This window comes from Delphinus delphis, chromosome 3 (genome assembly GCF_949987515.2).
Source record: "Delphinus delphis chromosome 3, mDelDel1.2, whole genome shotgun sequence".
NCBI lineage: Eukaryota > Metazoa > Chordata > Mammalia > Artiodactyla > Delphinidae > Delphinus > Delphinus delphis.
The window spans coordinates 121,959,002-121,979,822 of NC_082685.1; the positions used below are offsets into that span (position 1 = coordinate 121,959,002).

At 40.3% G+C, this 20,821-nt stretch overlaps 1 protein-coding gene across 1 annotated transcript in view; it reads right to left on the bottom strand.

Annotated features, from left to right (window-relative positions):
• Positions 1-1,048: 1,048 nt before the first annotated feature.
• RGS7BP (regulator of G protein signaling 7 binding protein) overlaps positions 1,049-20,821 on the bottom strand; it is a 160,670-nt gene continuing 140,897 nt past the window's right edge. Inside the window, exon 6 of the mRNA XM_060009434.1 lies at positions 1,049-1,192. Within this exon, the coding sequence (XP_059865417.1) occupies positions 1,149-1,192 (44 nt within the window). The 3' untranslated portion in view covers positions 1,049-1,148. The remainder of the gene's footprint in view (positions 1,193-20,821) is intronic.

Consider the following 20,821-nt stretch of genomic DNA (forward strand, 5'->3'; position numbering starts at 1 on the left):
CTTTACTTTGAGTCTGATCTTGTTTTAGGGCCAATGCTTGAACTGGTCTTTAAAGCTGTAGTTTCTAGTATGAGTTCGTATTGACTGGAGCAACATCCACAGGATCTCTTGCGTAGCCTGTTCCCATATATTTGGAAGTATCTACCCTTGAAAACACTTTTATCTGAAACTATGTATGCCCCCCTTTTTTTAAAAACAAGTCAACTGTACTGCCATGTTTTGCTGGGGCGAAAAAGACGAACTTCATGGAATATTATTCTAGTAACATTGTTAGTACCCAGGGCAATTGGTATTGTGTAGATTTGGCCTTGTAACAATGTTTTCCAAGACAGAAATGCCCTGTGACTTCTAAAAGCGAAGTGCCCCTAACAACTTCTAATGAAGAGTTTGATTGTTGGACCAGTGATATCTGCAATCCTAAAACAAATTCAGCTGAATAGTAATATCTACAAGTTGGCAAACTGAAAAATTACTCCTCAAGATTTGGAGCCCTTGTGTACTGAATTTCAGGAGAATTTAGTGAGCTTTCCATAAACAGAAATAAAATTTAAACGAAAGTTCATATGTGATACCTTCTAGCTAAACGGTTAGGAATGTATGCAATTTTCTTAACGCTAAAGTGGCATCACAATCACCTGTAGTTACCATCATTGTCGTATCCTTTATGAAGTAGCTACTTTTACCTCATTACATTAATACAAAACAAGATTTACTCCAGGTATGTTCAACTATGGGGTAAAATAATGTCATTCTTAGTAATTTAACTTAGGTACATTGACTTAGATGTTTGGGTTTTTTTTTTCCTTAGATTCAAGTATCGCTTTTAAATAATAGCATTTATCTTAGTAAGCCCAAAAATTACCAACAAGGCTAGCCAATTTAATTATTCATATTTTCATATGATGTATTCGGTATTTGTTACTGCATAACAAATTATCCCCAAACTCAGCAGCTTAAGACAACAAACATTTATTATCAGACAATGGGTCATCATCTGAGGGCAGCTTAGCTGGGTGACTCTGCTTCGGAGTCTCCTGAAAGGCTTCAGTCAAAGTCATGGTCAGGGCTACAGTCATCTCTAGGTTCTCCTGGGCACATGACTGTTGGCAGGTTTCACTGGCTGGTGCATGGACACAGTTTCTTCCACATCAGCCTCTCACAACATGGCAACTTGCTTTTCCCAGAATGAGAACTGAGAGAGAAAGTAAGAGAAAAAAAAATGTTGGGTCTCTGTCCTTGGAATTCCCTGGGTGATAGGAATGTCTTTTGTTCTAATGAGGTGACTCTTGGTGGGCTAACTGGATAGCTTCAGGATGGAGACTGGCACCAGAAAGGTCAAACTGTGATTAGAAGCTTGGAACTTTCAGCCCCACCCTCCATCTTCTGGGGAGGGAGGAGGGGCTGGAGATTGAGTTAATAATCAGTCATGCCTATGTAATGAAGCCTCCATGAAAATCCCTAACCTACAGGTTTTGGAGAGTTTCCGGCTTGTGAAAGCATCCATGTGCTGGGAAGGTGGTGGACTCTAAACTCCATGGGGACAGAAGCTCCTATACTTGGGACCCTTCTAGATCTCACACTTGCTGTGCACCTTTCATTTGGCGGTTCATCTATATCCTTTGTTATATACTTTATAATAAACCAGTAAATCTAAGTGTTTCCTGGGGTTCTGTGAGCCATTCTAGAAAATTATTGAACCCAAGGAGAGGTTGGGGGAACCCCAATTTATAGATGATTGTTCAGAGTGCAGGTGACAACCTGGGACTTGTGATTGGCATCAGAAGCGGGGGCATCTGAGCTCTTAACTTGTGGATCTGTGCTAACTCCAGTTAGATAGTGTCAGAATTTAATTGAATTGTAGGACACCCAGCAGAGAATTGTTTGATGTGTGGAGAACCCACACATCTGGTGTCAGAAGTATTGTGAGTGTGTGAGCAGAGGAAAACACATGAGTATTTTTCCTAGACAGAGTTATCAGGTCCAGTCCACACTCGAGGAGAGGGAATTACACAGGGTATAAATACCTGGAGGTAGAGATCACTGGGAGACATTTTAGAGGCTGCCTATCTCATATGGTAAAGTTGATCAGCTTTACTATTCATGTTTTCAAATGGTAGGTTAAGACTCTACCATATCATGATTGTGATAATTATGTTCCATGATAAACATTTCTGCCAGAGCCTCTGCCCTGGGGAGATGGGATGTTACCTTTTAGAGAAATGGATTGGTGGATCATACTGTTTTTCACAACTTGTCCTCCCTTCCACACCCTTGTCATGCTTCAATGTAGGAGAAATAGGAGTTGCCACCTCCCTAACTTTAGGCTTGGTCATGAGACTTGCTCTGGCCAATGGGACATGGGGGGAAGAAACACTGTGCCCGTTCAGAGCAGAAGCTTTAAGAGTCATTGTGTGTTCCCACTCACCCTCTTATACTCCCGCCTGCCAGAAGGAAAACCACAGGATGGGAGATACGGGACACAGACCTCAACTAGAGCCAGGCATAAGCCAGCTGAGTCAGTCAACCTGCAGACCTGAAGATGAAAAATACATATTTGTCGTGGTAAACCTCGGGAGTTCAGGGATACACTATTGCTGCAGCAAAAGTTGCCTGATACAAGTGGGGACAGCAGGGAGGGAAAGAGCAAACATCCCAGTGTCTACTTTTGTCAGTATGTATTCTGTTTCCAAATCCCACTGAGACTGACTGCAGCCCAGTCCCCATAGGTAATCACATTGGAGAATGCTGTTTCAAGAGCATTCGGTCCTCAAGACTGGCTGTATGATTTTGGAAAAATTCTTAGGACTCTCAGTAAAGTTTTGAGTACAAAAGAAGATGTGGCACATATATACAATGGAATATTACTCAGCCATAAAAAGAGACGAAATTGAGCTATTTGTAATGAGGTGGATAGACCTAGAGTCTGTCATACAGAGTGAAGTAAGTCAGAAAGAGAGAGACAAATACCGTATGCTAACACATATATATGGAATTTAAGAAAAAAAAAATGTCATGAAAAACCTAGGGGTGAAACAGGAATAAAGACACAGACTTACTAGAGAATGGACTTGAGGCTATGGGGAGGGGGAAGGGTAAACGGTGACAAAGCGGTAAAGAGGCATGGACATATATACACTACCAAACGTAAGGTAGATAGCTAGTGGGAAGCAGCCGCATAGCACAGGGAGATCAGCTCGGTGCTTTGTGACCGCCTGGAGGGGTGGGATAGGGAGGGTGGGAGGGAGGGAGACGCAAGCGGGAAGAGATATGAGAATATATGTATATATATAACTGATTTATTTTGTTGTGAAGCTGAAACTAACATGCCATTGTAAAGCAATTATACTCCAATGAAGATGTTAAAAAAAAAAAGTATATATAAAATCAGTGATTTCAACCTGTTGTGTTTAAAACTTGGAAAATGTTCAGTTTTCTAAAATTTCAGATATCATATTTCATCTCTGTCAAAAACTTTTTAATTTGGTTTAGTTTGTAATTGACATAATTGCATTCTAAAATGAAATAAGTATGCTGACTATTATTAACTCAGCAGGATAGCTGTTTAGACAGTTATATGATTATGCTCTATCCCTGAACACTGAGGAAAAAACATGAGAGGGATTTGGTAAACAACATGTTGCCTCTAAATATCTCTGGGAGCACTGATGTATATCAAGCAATTATACTCCTTATCTGAAAAAGACATTTTGAACAGTATGGAGACACTCATTGTAGAGGTTAATTAAAAATTATTTTTCTTTGTTTCATTTATTTGTTTTTTAACCCCTTGCCTGCATATCCAAAGAAGCTTTTCTTTCAAGTCTTGCAAAATTATTTAAGACTACCAGGATCAGAAATCATCTTGAATATAACATTTGGGTTATTTGGGTATATCGTGTGTGTGTGTGTGTGTGTGTGTGTGTGTGTGTGTGTGTGTGTGTGTGTGTGTGTTCTAAACCTGCATATCCCAAGTGATTGCTAGCGCTTCTAAAATTCATTTATTGATAGCTCAGCCTTCTGTTCTGTGACCTAATAGTCTAATTGCTATATAATGTGGAATTTAGGGACAGAAAAATATGATATTCAAAGTTACATAGAAAAAAACATTATTTAAATGATAAATTAAACCCTGTGGTTAGCTTGTCAGTGAGTCAATGGACTAGAGATCAATTTTCACACAATTTTCTATGTTCAGATGCTTTGTGAATCACCCCTCCCCCAAGGACTCCAATATTTCCTCTGTAAACTTTAAAAAATTTTAGTACAAAGAGAATAATTTGGATCAACTACAATTAATTTAATCTACCATTCCTTTTCCTACCCCTCCCCTGTCCTTTCCATTCCTTTTCTGTCCCACTGTTATCACCCTAGTTACAGCCTAGTGTCTGGACTACAGCACAGATTCCTAGCCAACCTTCCTATTCCAGGCTTGTTTCCCTTCAGTTCATCCAATCACCTAGTAAGGTGCCCCCCTCACCCCTAGAACGTGAAAAATGAGGGAAGCTTTGCCCATTAAGAAAAGTTATGTGAATGCTGTGTAAGAGCAAAGACAGACAACATGAGGTAAAAACAGGATTGCTCCAAGGCCTGCAGGAAACCTCCCCTCTGAACCACTCAGAATGGATTAACATATCCAGAGTGTCTGGTACCAAACTGTGCAAGCTGACCAAGGCTGGAATTCAACTGGGGTGGTGCCCAGCCTTGGTATTTATTTATTTATTTTAAAATTTATTTTTATTTTATTTTTGGCTGCGTTGGGTCTTCGTTGCAGTGCGTGGGCTTTCCCTAGCTGCGGCGAGCAGGGGCTACTCTTTGTTGCAGTGTGCGGACTTCTCATTGCGGTGGCTTCTCTTTTGGCGGAGCACGGGCTCTAGGTGTGCAACCTTCAGTAGTTGTGGCATGCGTGCTTCAGTAGTAGTGGCTCGCGGGCTCTAGGGCGCAGGCTCAGTAGTTATGACGCATGGGCTTAGTTGCTTCGCGGCACGTGGGATCTTCCTGGACCAGGGCCCAAACCCGAGTCCCCTGCATTGGCAGGTAGGTTCTTAACCACTGCGCCACCAGGGAAGCCCAGCCTTGGTATTTTTAAAATAGCTTTATTGAGATATCGTCGATATATATGTACACTTAAGGTGTACAACTTGATGTTCTGATATATGCATACACTGTGGAAAGATCCCCACCATCAAGCTAATTAACATATCTACCACCTCTACATAGTTACCGTTGTGTGTGTGTTGGGGGGTAGCCTTGGTATCTTTTAAATGCTCTCCAGGAAATTCTAATATGGGCTTGAGAACCTCTGGTAAACTCTAAATTCCAACTGTAAGACAGATTCCTGCCTACAGGAAACAATCCGTCTGGTTAGCCAACCAGCAAACAATCCGTCTGGTTCCGTGATTACTGAGCAATCCCCTGATTGCCCAGAATTCGGCTAGAGGAAGAGTTGGCACTCATCAAGCAAACTCAACTTCGAGTCCTCGATAGTGGTCTTGCACATTCTAAAAGAGGATCTTGTCATGATTTTCCATTCCATTCATGGAAACAATAACTTAAGTTTATTAACAAGAGAATTTCCAGTTATATTTCTCATAGTAAATACATGAACTGGAATTCCTTTGTTCATTCTGGTCTGCTGTGAATTTATCATGCTTTTGCCTTTCACCTCTTAGTGCAAATAAAGTCCTTGCCTGGGACCTTCAAAGTGGAAGGTAAGATTTAGCAGGCTTTCCTTATAGGCCCTGCTATACTACTTTTACCTGTTCCTTGTGTCTACATCCTGCAGCCAAACTAAATCTTTCTAAAATGCAGTTTTGGTCGTGTTATAATTCTGCTTAAAAATCTTCTGGGACTTCCCTACTGCCTTCTGATTCCAATCTACCTTTCTTCTCCCAGGACTTTCCAACCATATGCTCCAGGCAAACTGAATCATATAAGCTCCATATTTCCCTGTCTCTTAATTTTAAGCTTAAACTGGCCCCTTCATCTGGCACATTCTCACTTCCACCCTCTTATCATTCCTTACCATCTTACCTGGTTAACTCATTTTTAATGGTTAATTTACTTTCCATGTGCTCTCAATCATGCTGCCTTCTCCCCCAACCCTAGCCATAAATGAAATATTCCATTCAGATATGCCTTTATTGATACCATCTAAACTTGTTTTCTCAGTCTAGAACTCTCTTTTGTTCCTTTCCACTAGCTAGCTAGTTCCCACTCATAGCTTATTCAAGTTTGAACTTAAATCTTTTCCTTTAGGGAGGCTTTTTCTGACTCCCAAGCCTCAGTGAGATGCCCAGTATATGTTCCCATAATGCTTTCTACTCCTCCGTTGCAACAATCATCACATTGCCATTACTTGCTCAGAGTCTATGATCCCTGCTAGTAGTGAGTTCCATGAACATAAGGACAAGTCTACCTTATTCACTGCGGAACATCAAGCCTCTAGCCCAGTGCAAGGCACATAGTAGATGTTAAATATGTATGTGCCAAATGGATGTTGAACGAATTCAATTTTAATTTAACACATTTTATTAAGTGCCTACCACATGCCAGACAATCCTCTAGGTGCTGGAGGTGTGTCAGTGAATAAAGAAGACAAAGATCCCTTCCCTCATGGAGCTCAGATTCTCTCAGGGAAAGATAGACAACAGACATGTAAATAAGTAAATTATAGAGTAGGTTAAAAAGTGCTAAGTGCTATGAAAAAAATGAAAAAGTAAAGTTAAATGAAATTGGAAAAGTAAAATAAAAATGAAAATGTAAAATACAAAAAAAAATGGGGGTGCACAATTTGCATTACTAAATAAGGTGGTCAGCATAGGTTGCATTGCAATAGTGACATTTGAGCACAGATTTGAAGGAACTGAGGGAGTTAGTCATGCAGACATCTAGGGAAAAGAGTGTTCCAGGGAAAGGGATGGTCAGTGCAAAGGTCCTGAGAATTCCTGGTGTGTTGGGGAATCACAGGAGGCAGTGTGTCTAGAGCAGAGTGAGCAAGGGTGAGAATAGTAGGAGAGGAATTAACGTCATGGGGCCCTTTGGGCCATTTGTAAGGACTTTGGCTTCTATGCTAAGTGAAAAGGGAAGCCATTGAAGGGTTTTGAACATGTTCTGACATGATCTGACTTATGTTTTTAAATAATTACTCTGGCAGCTAGGTTAATAACAGATTACAGAGGAGGAGGGCAAAAGTAGAAGTAGAGAGACCCGTTAAAAGGTAAAAGAGGGCTTCCCTGGTGGCGCAGTGGTTGAGAGACCGCCTGCCGATGCAGGGGACACAGGTTCGTGCCCCAGTCCGGGAAGATCCCACATGCCACGGAGTGGCTGGGCCTGTGAGCTGTGGCCGCTGAGCCTGCGCGTCCGGAGCCTGTGCTCTGCAACGGGAGAGGCCACAACAGGGAGAGGCCACAACACTGAGAGGCCTGCGTATCGCAAAAAAAAAAAAAAAAAAAGAATAACAGGAAACTTCTGGTTAGTTTTAGCCTATCTACCTTAATGGGCAACAGCAGCTGCTAATTCCTAAATGGATGTTATATGGCCTTTGCTTTAAATGTATTTTTTATTGTTGTTGTTTCATTGTTGTTTTTGTTGCTAATACCACAGTGTCTAACATATATGTTTTCCTTAAATGAATGAATGAAATCCAGCAATCCAAATTCTATACTCCAAAATTAACTAAAGACTATATGACAGCCTAAAATCAACACATTCCAGGGAAAAATTTGAAGAAAGTACATTAAACCATTAGACAGGTAGGTCCATGACTCATTTGAAAAAATGTAATACTATTTTACAACTAATAAAATAAAAGCTAATGCCATGAGAAGGCAATTAAGAACAAGTCTGTTGTGCTTTGATTTACTTTGGCTTGTTTTCTTATTCTTAGAAACAGCTGATTAATATTCCTGTTGGATGTGTGTAATTAAGATTAAATGAAGAAAAGAAAAACACACTTTCATGTTTCAAGTTTTTCTTGTACTGAGATCTGGCTCCTACTCACCTTTACCACCCATCATTAGAATACCTTTCTTTGGTGGATTTTACCCATTAGAAGCCCCATGAAATGGTAGATTCCCAAGTTGGAGTATTCTTATTAGGTTAGCCATCCCATTCCTACCCCCATGACCTTCCTGAGGGAATAGGTTTAATGTGGGTAAATTGTCAACCAAGTAAGGGGTGAAGAGAGGTTGAGAAAAGCTGGGGCAGTTAGAAGGTAGCAGGGGAAGACACTGGGCATCTGCCTGGGTGTGGGGGGAGGGAAGGAAGAATTATAAAGGAAATGGAGGAACACCAAACGGTTAAGGAAATAGTTAATTTCACCCTGTATTGGCAGGCGGACTCTCAACCACTGCGCCACCAGGGAAGCCCCCCTGTTGTTCCTTTTCTAAGCTCTCCTTTGCAATTATGAAATACCATTCAACTGTGTCCTCAAACATTTATACAAATATATTTTGGATAATTGAATCCTCAATAGATAGGCGCTATACACTATTGCAAATGAAAACATTAAAGTACAAAGAAGGAAACTTAGTTCAAGTTATTTGACAACCAACGTGCAAAAGAGCTCAAGCAACAGAATTATCCAAGCGTGGAGTCTGGAAGCAGTTTGATAAACACCTTCTACCAAGTTGAAGGTAAGAACTGTATAAATTCAATAAAGCAAATTATTTCCACAGGGAAAAAGCACACAGGAAGCGTTCTGAGAATATTTCTGTCATCTGGGTATCTTATTTTTCCAGACAATTAGCAAAAAATCACCATATGATTTTTCCTTGGTTTACAAGGACTGCCTGTCGGCCAAGATCAGCATCTGGGGTGAACGACATGTCTCAGTAAGGTGAAAGGAGCAGAGTGTAATCTGAAAACAATACGATCATCAAAGAACATGAGTGTACATATTATAAATTCATTAATATTTGAATCAAAGAAAAACAGGAAAAATGAAGAAGTAAATAATAGGTACTGAATTTATTCAGTGTATAAAAGGATTATCAGCTCAGCAAAGTTTAATAGTCACTGTTCAGCTCATCCCTGAAACTCCATGTGGTCCAGGCAAGGCTGCACCAGCTGTTGAATTCAAGCTTGCTCTTGTATTATTCAGGCAGTTTTGCAATAAAATATGGAGTTAAAATGAGCTAGCCTTTTCCATTTCCCTTTGCAGGGCTTCCCCCAATAATCAAGCTATCAGAAAAACAAAATAAAACCAAACAGTATCTCAATAAGAACATTTTATGAGTTTCCCCTCTGTCATTATTCTCTTTGGGCTGAGCAATCCTTTTTTGACAACAGAGTATTTATCTTCTTTGCAATGCCTGGATTCATGGTCTTATGCCATCCACTGTGGTAATAATTTAGCTGGATAAAAAGGCATAAAGTCCATTTTGAAAGTCAGTTTGTAATTTTTGCATTTTAAACTATTTTTCCTCATCCCCAAAATCCATTTCAAATGAATGAAAAGATTGACTAATAAAATACTAAAGTTTAGAAATCAGAATAAAATATAATTTGATAGCTATGAACATTGTGAAGAGATATTTTTAAAATTATAAGCTTAGAAACAATAGATAAAATAATACAGAAAATATTGACAGATTTGCATGTATACAAATAGTAACATTTGCACATAAAAAAACAGAAAAAGAGTTAAACAGTCTCTATTTCATAGAGAGCTCATGGAGGAAAACCCCATCTCTGTGGGGTCATCAGATTTTCTATTGTTGCTCTTATTGTATTATAAAGACCTTTTATAATATACTTTTAAAAATCCTCAATGTCAAAGTAAATGGATAAATCATAATAAATCATAAACCAAAATAAATCATAGAAGACTAAATAAAAGAGAAAAGAACATGAAACCTTAAAAAGGTAAATGAGGGCTTCCCTGGTGGCTCAGTGGTTGAGTCCACCTGCCGATGCAGGGGACACGGGTTCGAGCCCCGGTCTGGGAGGATCTCACGTGCCGCGGAGCGGCTGGGCCCGTGAGCCATGGCCGCTGAGCCTGCGCGTCCAGAGCCTGTGCTCCGCAACGGGGAGGCCACAACAGTGAGAGGCCCGCATACCGCAAAAAAAAAAAAAAAAAAAAAAAAAAGTAAGAAAAGGTAAATGAAAAATGTCATGAATAGCCAAATTCTCATGAAAAGAAATCCATGGACTCAATAAACATACTGGAAAAAATGTCAACTTCATTAGTGAAAAAAGAAATGCAAATCAATCAAAAAAATGTACTTTTTCCCTACTGAATTAGAAAATATATAATTATTATTATACATATTGTATAATTATGATTATTGTATAATTATTATACATATCGCTGGATACAAAACAGTGGGCACTATGGTACATTCTAGTGGTTGTACAAATTGCTTCAATATTTTTGTAGCCTATATTGGGTCCAAATGTTGGATCCACTATAGATCAAGAACTATAAATTGTCTAAGTTTCTGCTTTCTGCCAAGATGGCAGACTAGCTTGGTTTGCCATCCTCAAAGCAACTCTGGAGTAACTGTAGAAGTTAGAGGGAGGTATGCATTCCAGGAACCAATACCACCAATAATAATAATCAGTGAAGAATCCACTGAGGATCCTTATCTCAACCAGTTCTTGTAATGAGAGTTGCAAAATGTTGATTTCCTCCATCTATCATTTCATCTACATTTATTAACTGCATTCTTTTATAAAGAAGAGCTTTCCTTCTTTCTTTTAAGTGTAACTATGGACTTTTGGATGTTACAATCATTGTCATCATTATCCTTTCTAATGCTCAAATTGTTCCAAATGTAACCAGTGAAAGTCTCTGTAAGTCAGCACCTATGTCCCTTTTACATGATCCAATTAATTTTTGAGCACTTCTTTGGTTTGTGAGACAAGATGTCCCAGGTTCACCTTGAACTTTCCCTACCCTTGACCTGGAATCATCAATTTTCCAAGATGTGCTATTCCTTTTAGTGGGGAATGGTATTTAGACACTCATCTGCGCATAGCTAAGTCTTTAATTATGAAATTTCAGGCATTGCTATCAGTTTTTTTGCAAAGGGATTTTTGGAGTAGTCATGCCCTTCTGAAGTTCCAACCACATGGTGTATAGCACTGTATATAATATTGTTCCTCAAAGGCATGAGGGGGTCTGTGAGCCAGACACCTTCCTGGAGCTTCAGGGAGATAGGTGGAACTGAGAAGGGGTGATTAGAGCAGAATCTACCATCTTAGTTTCAACCTCAGCACTCTAAAACAAAAATGACTTTAGGAAAAAATTATGGGATTTATTACCCCCAACTTTTATACCTCATCTGGGTCATTGAATAGACACAATCCAAAGCTAAAACTTCTTCCAGATGTCTTCTTTATTTCTTAACTTAGTCCACCTACAAGATTGGCTCTATTCTAAGGCAAATTACAGAACAAGCTTATTTGTTTAAGGGCCTTATTAGTCTCCAGGCCTCAGACTATACCAGAATAAACTCTTCCCTGGTCTTAACAGGAGAATGTGAAATACCCAGTTATTGACTGTGAACGTGTGTGGTTTGTGTAAACTCTATGTACCCAAAATATCAATGTATCTATCATACCCAATTTAATTTTCCACCTTAAGCTTTCTTGCTCCAGCCATGCTGTATGAACAGTAGGTGACAGGACTCCTCTGATCCTTTCCACTGTTGACTGGTCTAGAGAGATTCACTTCACCCAGTCAGATTCCTTCTCTTAAGGATCTGAACCAAGAGACCTAGAGGGAGGTTTCAGTCATCAGTGATCTAACGTGGAGTTGGGCCAATAGCCATGTATAAGGTGAGGAAGTAAAGAAAGATGACTGAGAGCCCATGACAAATGGACTAATCTGGAGAAAGAATCAGGGGTGAAAGAGGCCACACCACTGCTAAGAAATAGAGCGCTTCTGACATTCCAGTTCTCTGTGTGATTCCTTGTCCTTGGAGTCTGTGAAGTTTCTGTATCCTTGAAATTAACTTCTCTCTTTAGTAGAATTAGTTTAATTGTTCTTTGCAATTGACAATTTTGGCTCTGATACTATACAACAGCGGACCCCAACCCCCGGGCCATGGACTGCTATCTGGTCTGAGTCCTGTTAAGAACTGGACCACACAGCAGGAGGTGAGCGGTGGGCAAGCGAGTGAAGCTTCATCTGCCTCTCCCCATCACTCCCCATTGCTCTCATCACCACCTGAACCATCTCTCAGCCCCCCGGGTGGAAAAACTGTCTTCCACAAAACTTGTCCCTGGTGCCAATAAGGTTGGGGACTGCTGCTATACAATATAATGGTGTACATCTTTGTTATAGGGAACCATTGTGTTTTGGGTTATTTTATTTGCAGTTATCAAATGAATAGGACATTGCCAAATATTTGCATAGGAAAAAACTGTGGTATAAAATATTAAATGAACGTAACATCTACTTCTTTTGTAAGAGCTATCGATTTTTGTGTATCGATATCTGTGCCTCTATAGCTAATATTTGGATCAATCTACAAGCAAGCCAACCAATCAGAACCCAGTGATGTCTTGATCCTGTGTAAGCCTCATACATGTGTCTAGTTATGTTATTTATCAGGATTTGGTGGTTCAACTTTGGTAGCACCTATTGTGGAACCAAGCAGTACTCATAAGTCAAGAACAGTAAATGTTTATGGCTAGTGAGTCATATTGAAATAAAAATATGAAACAAGATAAAAATATGGAGAGGGTAGACATTTTGAATTAAGTTAGGGAAGGAAAAAAATGGAAAAGAAAGTGACTAGCAGAATGCAGTTTGGTGTATGTTTGATCTTCTCCTGGGTCTGGCTACCTCTTGAGGTGCCTCTGTCAGCTCCAGACCTGGATGCTGAAATGGTAAGTTCCACTGTGAGATGCTGGACATCGTAGCAGATGCTACTGTTGCCCTCGCCCCCAGCCTCTTCACCATGCTGGTGCACCCATTCCACAGCTGCTTTACCTGTTGGTTGGTAACAGCTCACAGGTGCACCCTTCTCCTGAGAACTGCCTTCTGCCAACAAGAGCCACCTGACCTAGAAATGCTTGGGAGGTTATATCCTCCCCTCAAGTGTGGCCTACAGTCAATGTCTGACTGGTATGCAGGAACAACAGCCTAGGACCCCTCGCCTCCTATTAAGATAACTTGCTCCAGAGTTCCCTGTGGGATCAGGCTAGAGCTAGATTTTGACTGAATCCACATCTTTGCCTGGCTTTTCCCCTGGCCCCCAGCCTGCTATCCTCACTCCTCTACAGGTTTCCCCTGAGGGCATTCTCTCAATGAAACACTTGAACAGTAATCTCCATCTCAGTTCTGTTCCTAGTAGATCAAATTTAAGACATCATGTAACATTTAACCTGACTAAGCAAAGATGTTCTTCAACTTTGCTACTGTCTGTAGGTTTGCTAGCACATCAATGAAGGGGTAAGTAGCTAGGCTGATCATTTCATGTTCAATTACAGTTTTCCTCTGTGTGGATATTCCTCTCCATCTCATCATCTATGTTTACCATTCAGCACCAGAGTTGTCTTCAGAATTATCTTCATGTCTTTGTTTAGGAAAATGCCTTAATGAGCTGTTTGAGGGTGGAAAGAGAGACCCTGAGGGCATATATTTAAAGAGGAGGATGAAACAAAAAGACAGACAAATTGATCTGTATAGGAGTGAACAAAGGGACTTCCTTGGTGGTCCAGTGGTAAAGAATCTGCCTTCCAGTGCAGGGGATGCGGGTTTGATCCCTAGTCAGGGAACTAAGATCTCACGTGCCGCGGGACAACAAAGTCCACGCGCCACAAGTACTGAGCTCGTGTGCCTCAATGAGAGGGCCTGCGTGCCACAAACTACAGAGCCCATGCACCCTGGAGCCCCCGCGCCACAACTAGAGAGAAGCCCGAGTGCCACAATGAAGAGCCTGCTGCAATGAAAGATCCTGTATGCCTCAACGAAGACCCCGTGTGCCACAAATAAGACCTGACGCAGCCAAAAAAAAAAAAAAAGAGTGAACAAAGAGGGGTGAATCTAGAAGGATAGAGGATTTGGGTAGAAGGAAAGAGAAATTTGGCAGTAAGACCGGAGAAGGAAGAAAATTCCCAATAGTAGAGTAGCCAAAAGATATTTAAGCCCAAGGGCATCTAATATTCAATAATAAGTTGTGTTGTTATGAAGTAAACTCCCCATAACTCTAAATATTCAGTATAAATTTAATTTGCCAGAACAACATTGTGGACTGGTAATGCGGGAAATAAAAAGAAATCAGGGCAGTAAATATGCCAGTCCCAGAGTCACCCCTTTGCTGACATCTACAGTGGGTAGCAGCATCCTTTCAAGGGGCAATAGGCCAGGTGTCCTGGCAGCAACAAGCAGTAAAGTGAATGATGGCCCACGGGACACCAGCCAAGGCAGAGAGAAGCAGCTGCGGCACGAAATTGACTCAGGGCAGGTAGGAGACCAAGCCTCCTGTCCCCCAAATAAACTAGAAGAAAATGACTTAGAAGCAGGGAGCAAAGGTCTGGAATCTGGATTACATACACACCCCCCCAATGGGTACATATTATTGTGAACTCACAGTCTTTAATGAAATTCTGGCAAAGTAGAGCACAAAGCATTTAAATTTGTAACATGGTTACATAACCTTTATTTGGCTTTCTTTCTCTCTCTCTTTTTTTTTCCCAGCATAGGCAAAATCAGAGCCTATTAGTGCTGTCATTGGGAAGATTGAGTGCTTTTAGAAAGTGTAGCCTGGAATAAACCAAAGACAAGCACAATCTGGTAACTAAAAATGGTTTCCTCAGAGGAAAGGCATGTACCTTTCCTTTCCCCTTCCTCGAAGTCCTACTGATTTTTTTCACGTCCCATCTCAAATACCCATCTTCCTGACCTATTCCCAATTAGCAGCGATTTCTTCCTCCTTTCAGCATTCTGGAACTTACAATTTGAAGAGTTCCTAAGTTGATATTAAATTTTACTATGTTATATCCAATCAGGACTCATTTTTGGAAATATAAATTAAGACAGAGACATTTAACTGGCAGCATTTCAGAAGTTCTATTGGCCATGTGGAATTCCTCACATAAAGTAAGTCAATCCATGTGCCAGGCTAAGCCTATTTCAGAGAAAGCATTTCATAATGACTTTATAAGCTCCAAAAATATAAGAACATCAGCCAATACTTGTATAACATGTGCCACGTGCAAGCTCTTTGCTCATGTTAATTCACTTAATTTTTGTTATGATCCTATGAGAAGTACTGCTTTTATTCTTATTTTACAGATACCTGAAGAATAGAGCTGCTAAATAACTTATCTAGGGAAGCAGCAGAACCAAGATTGAACCCAAGTAGCCTGTCCTTAACTGGTAAGCCATACTGCCTGATGTATAATTTTTAAAATCCTGGTTTACAAATCCCATTCTTCTCCCCACACAACACCATAACCACTCATATGACAGAGCTGATGAGGGTACACAAAAGGGAACAAGACCAGGAAAACGTATATTCTTTCCCTCTGTCCTGGGAAATCTTGAACTCTATAAATCCTGGAGCTCTTGATATTTTCTGATTTTTAACAAAAAAATTATGCATTCATAAATACTAAAGGATCTAGGCCTTTGCTATATACCTTGTTGCCCCGCATCAACCTTCAAAGGTCTTAAATGTATATCAGATAGGTGCTGGAATGAGTCCCAGGTCCAGAAACATGTTTATTAAAGTAATTATTCTGACCTAGTTATGACGAAGGACAAGGCAGATATATGCCCATTCGGTCACTCTCCCTTGAAGAGCTCCTTTAGCGACAGATGGGGGAAAGAGCAAATTTTAAATCTGTCTGCCCTGAGTTTACCAATTATTCTATTTTAGTATTTTACATCCATCTGTGATGAATAAAATGTACGTTGAATATATAATTGTATGTCCTCTCTTTTCCCTCACTGGATTGAACAACTAAAGGGGCAAGTCTCTATCTCTGTATCTCCCACATTGCCTTGCCCAGTGCCTTGTACCCTAAAGATTTATTGAAATTGGACTAAGTATGTTAGGTACATGTTGTATCTATCAAGATTTGAGCAGGAAATATGAGGAATCAAAAAGAAGAAGAATCGGGCTCCCCTGGTGGCGCAGTGGTTGAGAGTCCACCTGCCGATGCAGGGGACACGGGTTCGTGCCCCGGTCCGGGAGGATCCCACATGCCGCGGAGCGGCTGGGCCCGTGAGCTGTGGCCGCTGAGCCTGCGCGTCCGGAGCCTGTGCTCTGCAACGGGAGAGGCCACAACAGTGAGAGGTCCGCATACCGCAAAAAAAAAAAAAAAAAAAAAAGAAGAAGAATCAACAGAGAAATCGAAATTTAAAGGAAGGGCTACTTACAAAGGTGTGGGTTAAAGGAAGGTGGTGAAGCACACAGGGGCTGGGAAGAGCAGGAAGCTGTCACCTCCCCTGGGTCTGAAGGAACAAGGAAAGGGAGCGGCTGCTGGAATCTGGCAAGGGCTGAAGCTGTAGAAAAAAGACTGCCTTGCAAGAGCTGTGATCTTGGGTGGGGGAACATAGCCACTGCTAAACTGAGCTAGCAGAGAGAGAAAGGAAAAGAGAAAGAGCTGATGGAGAAAATACCTAGACCTCTTTCTCTTTCCAGCGTCAGATCTCCTGGAAGCGCCTCCCATTGGCTGATGCAACCGGAAGCCAACAGACAGAGTGGATAAAGTTGGATTGTAATCCAGAAAGGCATGTGGAGAGTATGCAGTAGATATATATCTAGGTTCACTCATTCATTCAATACCTACTGATTACTCGGTATGTGAAAAGCACTGGACTCAGTAATGTGAGAGAAACAAATATGAAAATAGCATAATTCCAATGGAAAGTGATTATTTACATTTTGAAAATGATTTATAATAGATTGTAGCAAAAAAGCTTTTACTTTTTTAGGTGTTCCCCCCAATGGTATATGCACATGGTTAAAATGAGCTTGTGATGGAAAGTGACAATTCACTGATCCTCACATCACTCCTTCTCAGAGAAAAAGTTGGTTTAATTCCATAATCTACACATCTCTAAAAATATGCTTATACTGAAATTTAAATTAATCAGCTATAGACACTGTTAATTTACTTTAGGGAAGTAGTCCTGGAGAAAAGAGCTCCATTTAATAATGGTCTCAAACTGGGTCTCTATGGCTGGATCGCTACCCAGTCACCCAGAGTGAAGGTCACCAGCTGAGAAGTTCCACCTAGGTGTGTAGAACCTCCAATCAGCTCCTCAGCATCTTCATTAAAATTTAATTTTAATTTTTTCAAAGTAATACATTTCAAACTTTAAAAATCAATTAAAGTATTACAAAGCTTCTAATGAAAAAAAAAAAAGTCCTTGTTCCCTGACCTATTACAGCTCCATTTTTCTCTCCACAGAGGTATTATTTTCAAATCTCTTAGCTGTTTCTTCTGATATTTATCTCTATATTTCTAAATATATAATGGTACCATTTTGACTTATATATACATCAAAAATATTCATAGTAGTTATATAGGTAAAATCATGCTTACAAAATCTTTAATCTTTGCTTTATTATTTTAGTCTTTATTTCATTTGCTTTTTAAAACATATTATTTTAAATTATTTTTTAAAACTTTTAATTTTATATTGGGGTATAGCCGATTAACAATGTTGGGATAGTTTCTATTTCATTTGTTTTTAACTCCAATTTTTTCACACATCTGGATGAGGTTCCCAAATGAAAATTTAATACCTTAAAGATTAACCAGTTGTTAGAGGACATAAAGAATGTATGTTACTGCCCACAAGTGTTTAATGGACGTATTCTTGAGACATGCATAAACTACATTACCAAGTTGATTTTAAGTTCATTTAAGGAAACTTTAAGACACTTACTACAGTCTTCCCTCGGTATCTGAGGGAGATAGTTTCCAGGTCCCCCACGGATACCAACATCTGTGGATGCTCAAATCCCTTACATAAAATGGCACAGCACAATTGGCCCTCAATATCTGTGGGGTCTGCATCTGCAGATTCAAGGGGGCAGGCTGTGTATGAGCCCTTTGTCAAAGATTACTTTGTTTTCAGATCTCTGTTCAATAGTACATATGCCTTATTCATTTTACCCCAATATCATATTCATTCTAAAAATACCTTCATATTTAATTTATGGCTTATTGTGACATGAAGATAATTTCTTTATTTTCTTGTCTTGCATTTTGTTAAGGTTTTTCCCTCTTTAGTGAATTACTCAGTCTCTGCTTCTTTATCTCATTTGGATCCTAAATTTATTTACCCCCCAGAAACAGCCACATACACTAGGTCTGTATTCTTTGTTCAACAAATTTGTAAGAAGAATTTTATGTTCCAATGTTGATTTTCCAAAGAACAAATTCAGTTCCATTTCTGAATACCATCCTTCCTCATCGTTACAAAATTTTTTCTGAAAGCATTCTTTCTACTAAGTGATTTGGTATGGTGTCTATTTTGAGCGTATGAGCAAGCACAATTATTTCTAAATCCGATCACAGTGTTTAAGTTACAATAGAAAATTCCATTCAGTACCATAAGCCTATATTAGAGTATATGTTGATGTCCTCATCACAGAACGAGGTACTGAAATATCAGACATAGCACCTCAGCTCAACGCCTCAGTTCAAGAAATGTATGGTGTTCGGAGTGACACATACATGAAATAAGTAAAATATGAAATGAATGGAGTTTGAGAGCCAAAATGAGTGATGCAGTCAAGCATCCAAAAAATGAAGAGATCAATGTGGGTTGAGATAGTTGATACAAAGTTTCATGTGGTTGTTGAGATCAGAGAGCCTTGGGAAAAAGAGGGGTTGAGCAGGAGGTAGGCAGGGAGGGACAGTTCGTGGCAGAAGTGACATGTGGTATCTGGGAGACATAGATAGCACCTACTTGCCTGCATCGTGTTGGAGTAGGGAGAACTAGAATCAAAACAACCAGGCAGGGAGAGCTTGCCTTCCACGTTGAGGAATATGACATTGGATGATTTTAATTGTAAGGATGTCTTACTACAGATGCTCCAGGGACAAAAACAGTCTCAACTTATGCAAAGTAGACCTTGGAAAAAATGTTGCATACCATGCACCAACAAAGTTTAGTGATGACAGAGAATTCTGTGTGGAGTGGAACTACACATTGGTTTGAAGTAGGAATGATTATCTCAAAGTGAGCACGAGGCTTGCAAGCCCCAGCTGAGAGCTGAAAATCTGTGGATTTTCACAGTGTCAATGCAGGTTGTTTCAGGGTTATTTTTATCATTCAGCCTCCCCTTCATCTTCCCCACCCCACTTTCTTCCTTTTCTCTTTTGCATTCTGATCATGCCTGGAAGGGTTCTAGAAATGCTATCACTGTATTTGGAGAGCCACTCGCACCAGATTTGTGACTAGCTATGCATGCTTCATTAGATTTCATGTTTATGCCAAAATGGTCAAGCTGCAGGTGCTGATATGAAAGCAATATAAATGTATCTTAAAGTGTTTCCAACTAGTGCAAAATGTGAGGTAAGACAATGTAGAGTCAAAATAAGCATCATGAGAATGGGGATTTTTCTGTTTTTTTAATCAGTAGGCTGAAACAGATCAATTCACTGAACAGCAATTTATCAAAAGATCAGTTTTCTAAAAAATCCAATTTGCTGGGCACCAGTTTGCCAAACTGTGATTAATGGACTAGTAATTAGCTGATTGACTAATTCATCAAAAGGCCTATTTGCTGAATTAGCAATACACTAAAAACTTCATTCTATTAACTATTACAGCAGAATGGCATATTTACTCATTCCATCCGCAAAAGTGAAAAAAAAATGGGACTATTTTACTTTTCAACAAAAATCCAATCTTCCTTGTGAACACCCTCTCCCCACCCCCTTTTTACCCTACTGAGCAGTATAGGCCAGGGGATCACAAATTAAGGATTTATCGTTATATTCTGATTTCGTTTCCTTTTAGTTTATGCCTTTTCAGTAAATGTTTATTCTTTCACAATTCTTCACCCTCCTCCTTCTCCCTGACAGAGATGACTTCTGGGGTCATGGCCTTTCTTTGTTCTTGTGGCAATAGCAGGGGGGGAGGGGTGAGGGCTCTGATCTGTGAGTAGATCCTTGTCTTTCTGTGGAAAGAATGTTCCTTGTCCATCTTGTCCCTGCCCTCCCTGGTGGCTCCCATTGCTGACGTTTCTGGAGAACTTGTGGTCTGGTTTCTCTTGGAGTAGTTTAGCTGGTCAGCTGTTATTGACGCTGCACGGTTTGCCTAAGACCTGGCCGTGAACTCCCATTTGGTTCTTGACCTGGGTCATGGTCCTGGAGACATGGTTCTCAGTCGGATGACCCGGAGAAGTTGACCAGCCAGCAACATCAACTCCTTTGTGCTCTACCACAAGCCACAGGGGAGCAGCTAGCAAATTTTCATGTCACCAGGAGCCGAGAATGTTTAGGCAGCCCCTCAACACCATGTCATCCCATAACCCTTCGTATTTTACTCTAAAGCAGCTGCTTTGAGCTGCTAAGAGGGCCATGCACATAGTTTGGCCCCCTGCATTCTGCCATGCAGGGGTCCTTAGATACCTCTGTGAAGTCTGCAGCTTTCTTCCTGGCCTATCTTCTGTGATATCAGCCTAGAAGTCAGTCAGCAAACATCTCAAGTCTTGCTTTTTCTACTTCTGCTCTCCTCCCTTCTCCATTATCTCCTGGGGGTTGAAAGAGGCCAGATTACTACTTCTTCCTGGCATGTTGGAACTTCCCTTCCCTCATACCCTTCCTCCTGAGAGGGCTTTCTCCCTCTCTTCCTCCTTTTTCAGGAGCTATAATGACAGAATGGCTCCCTGCGAGACAG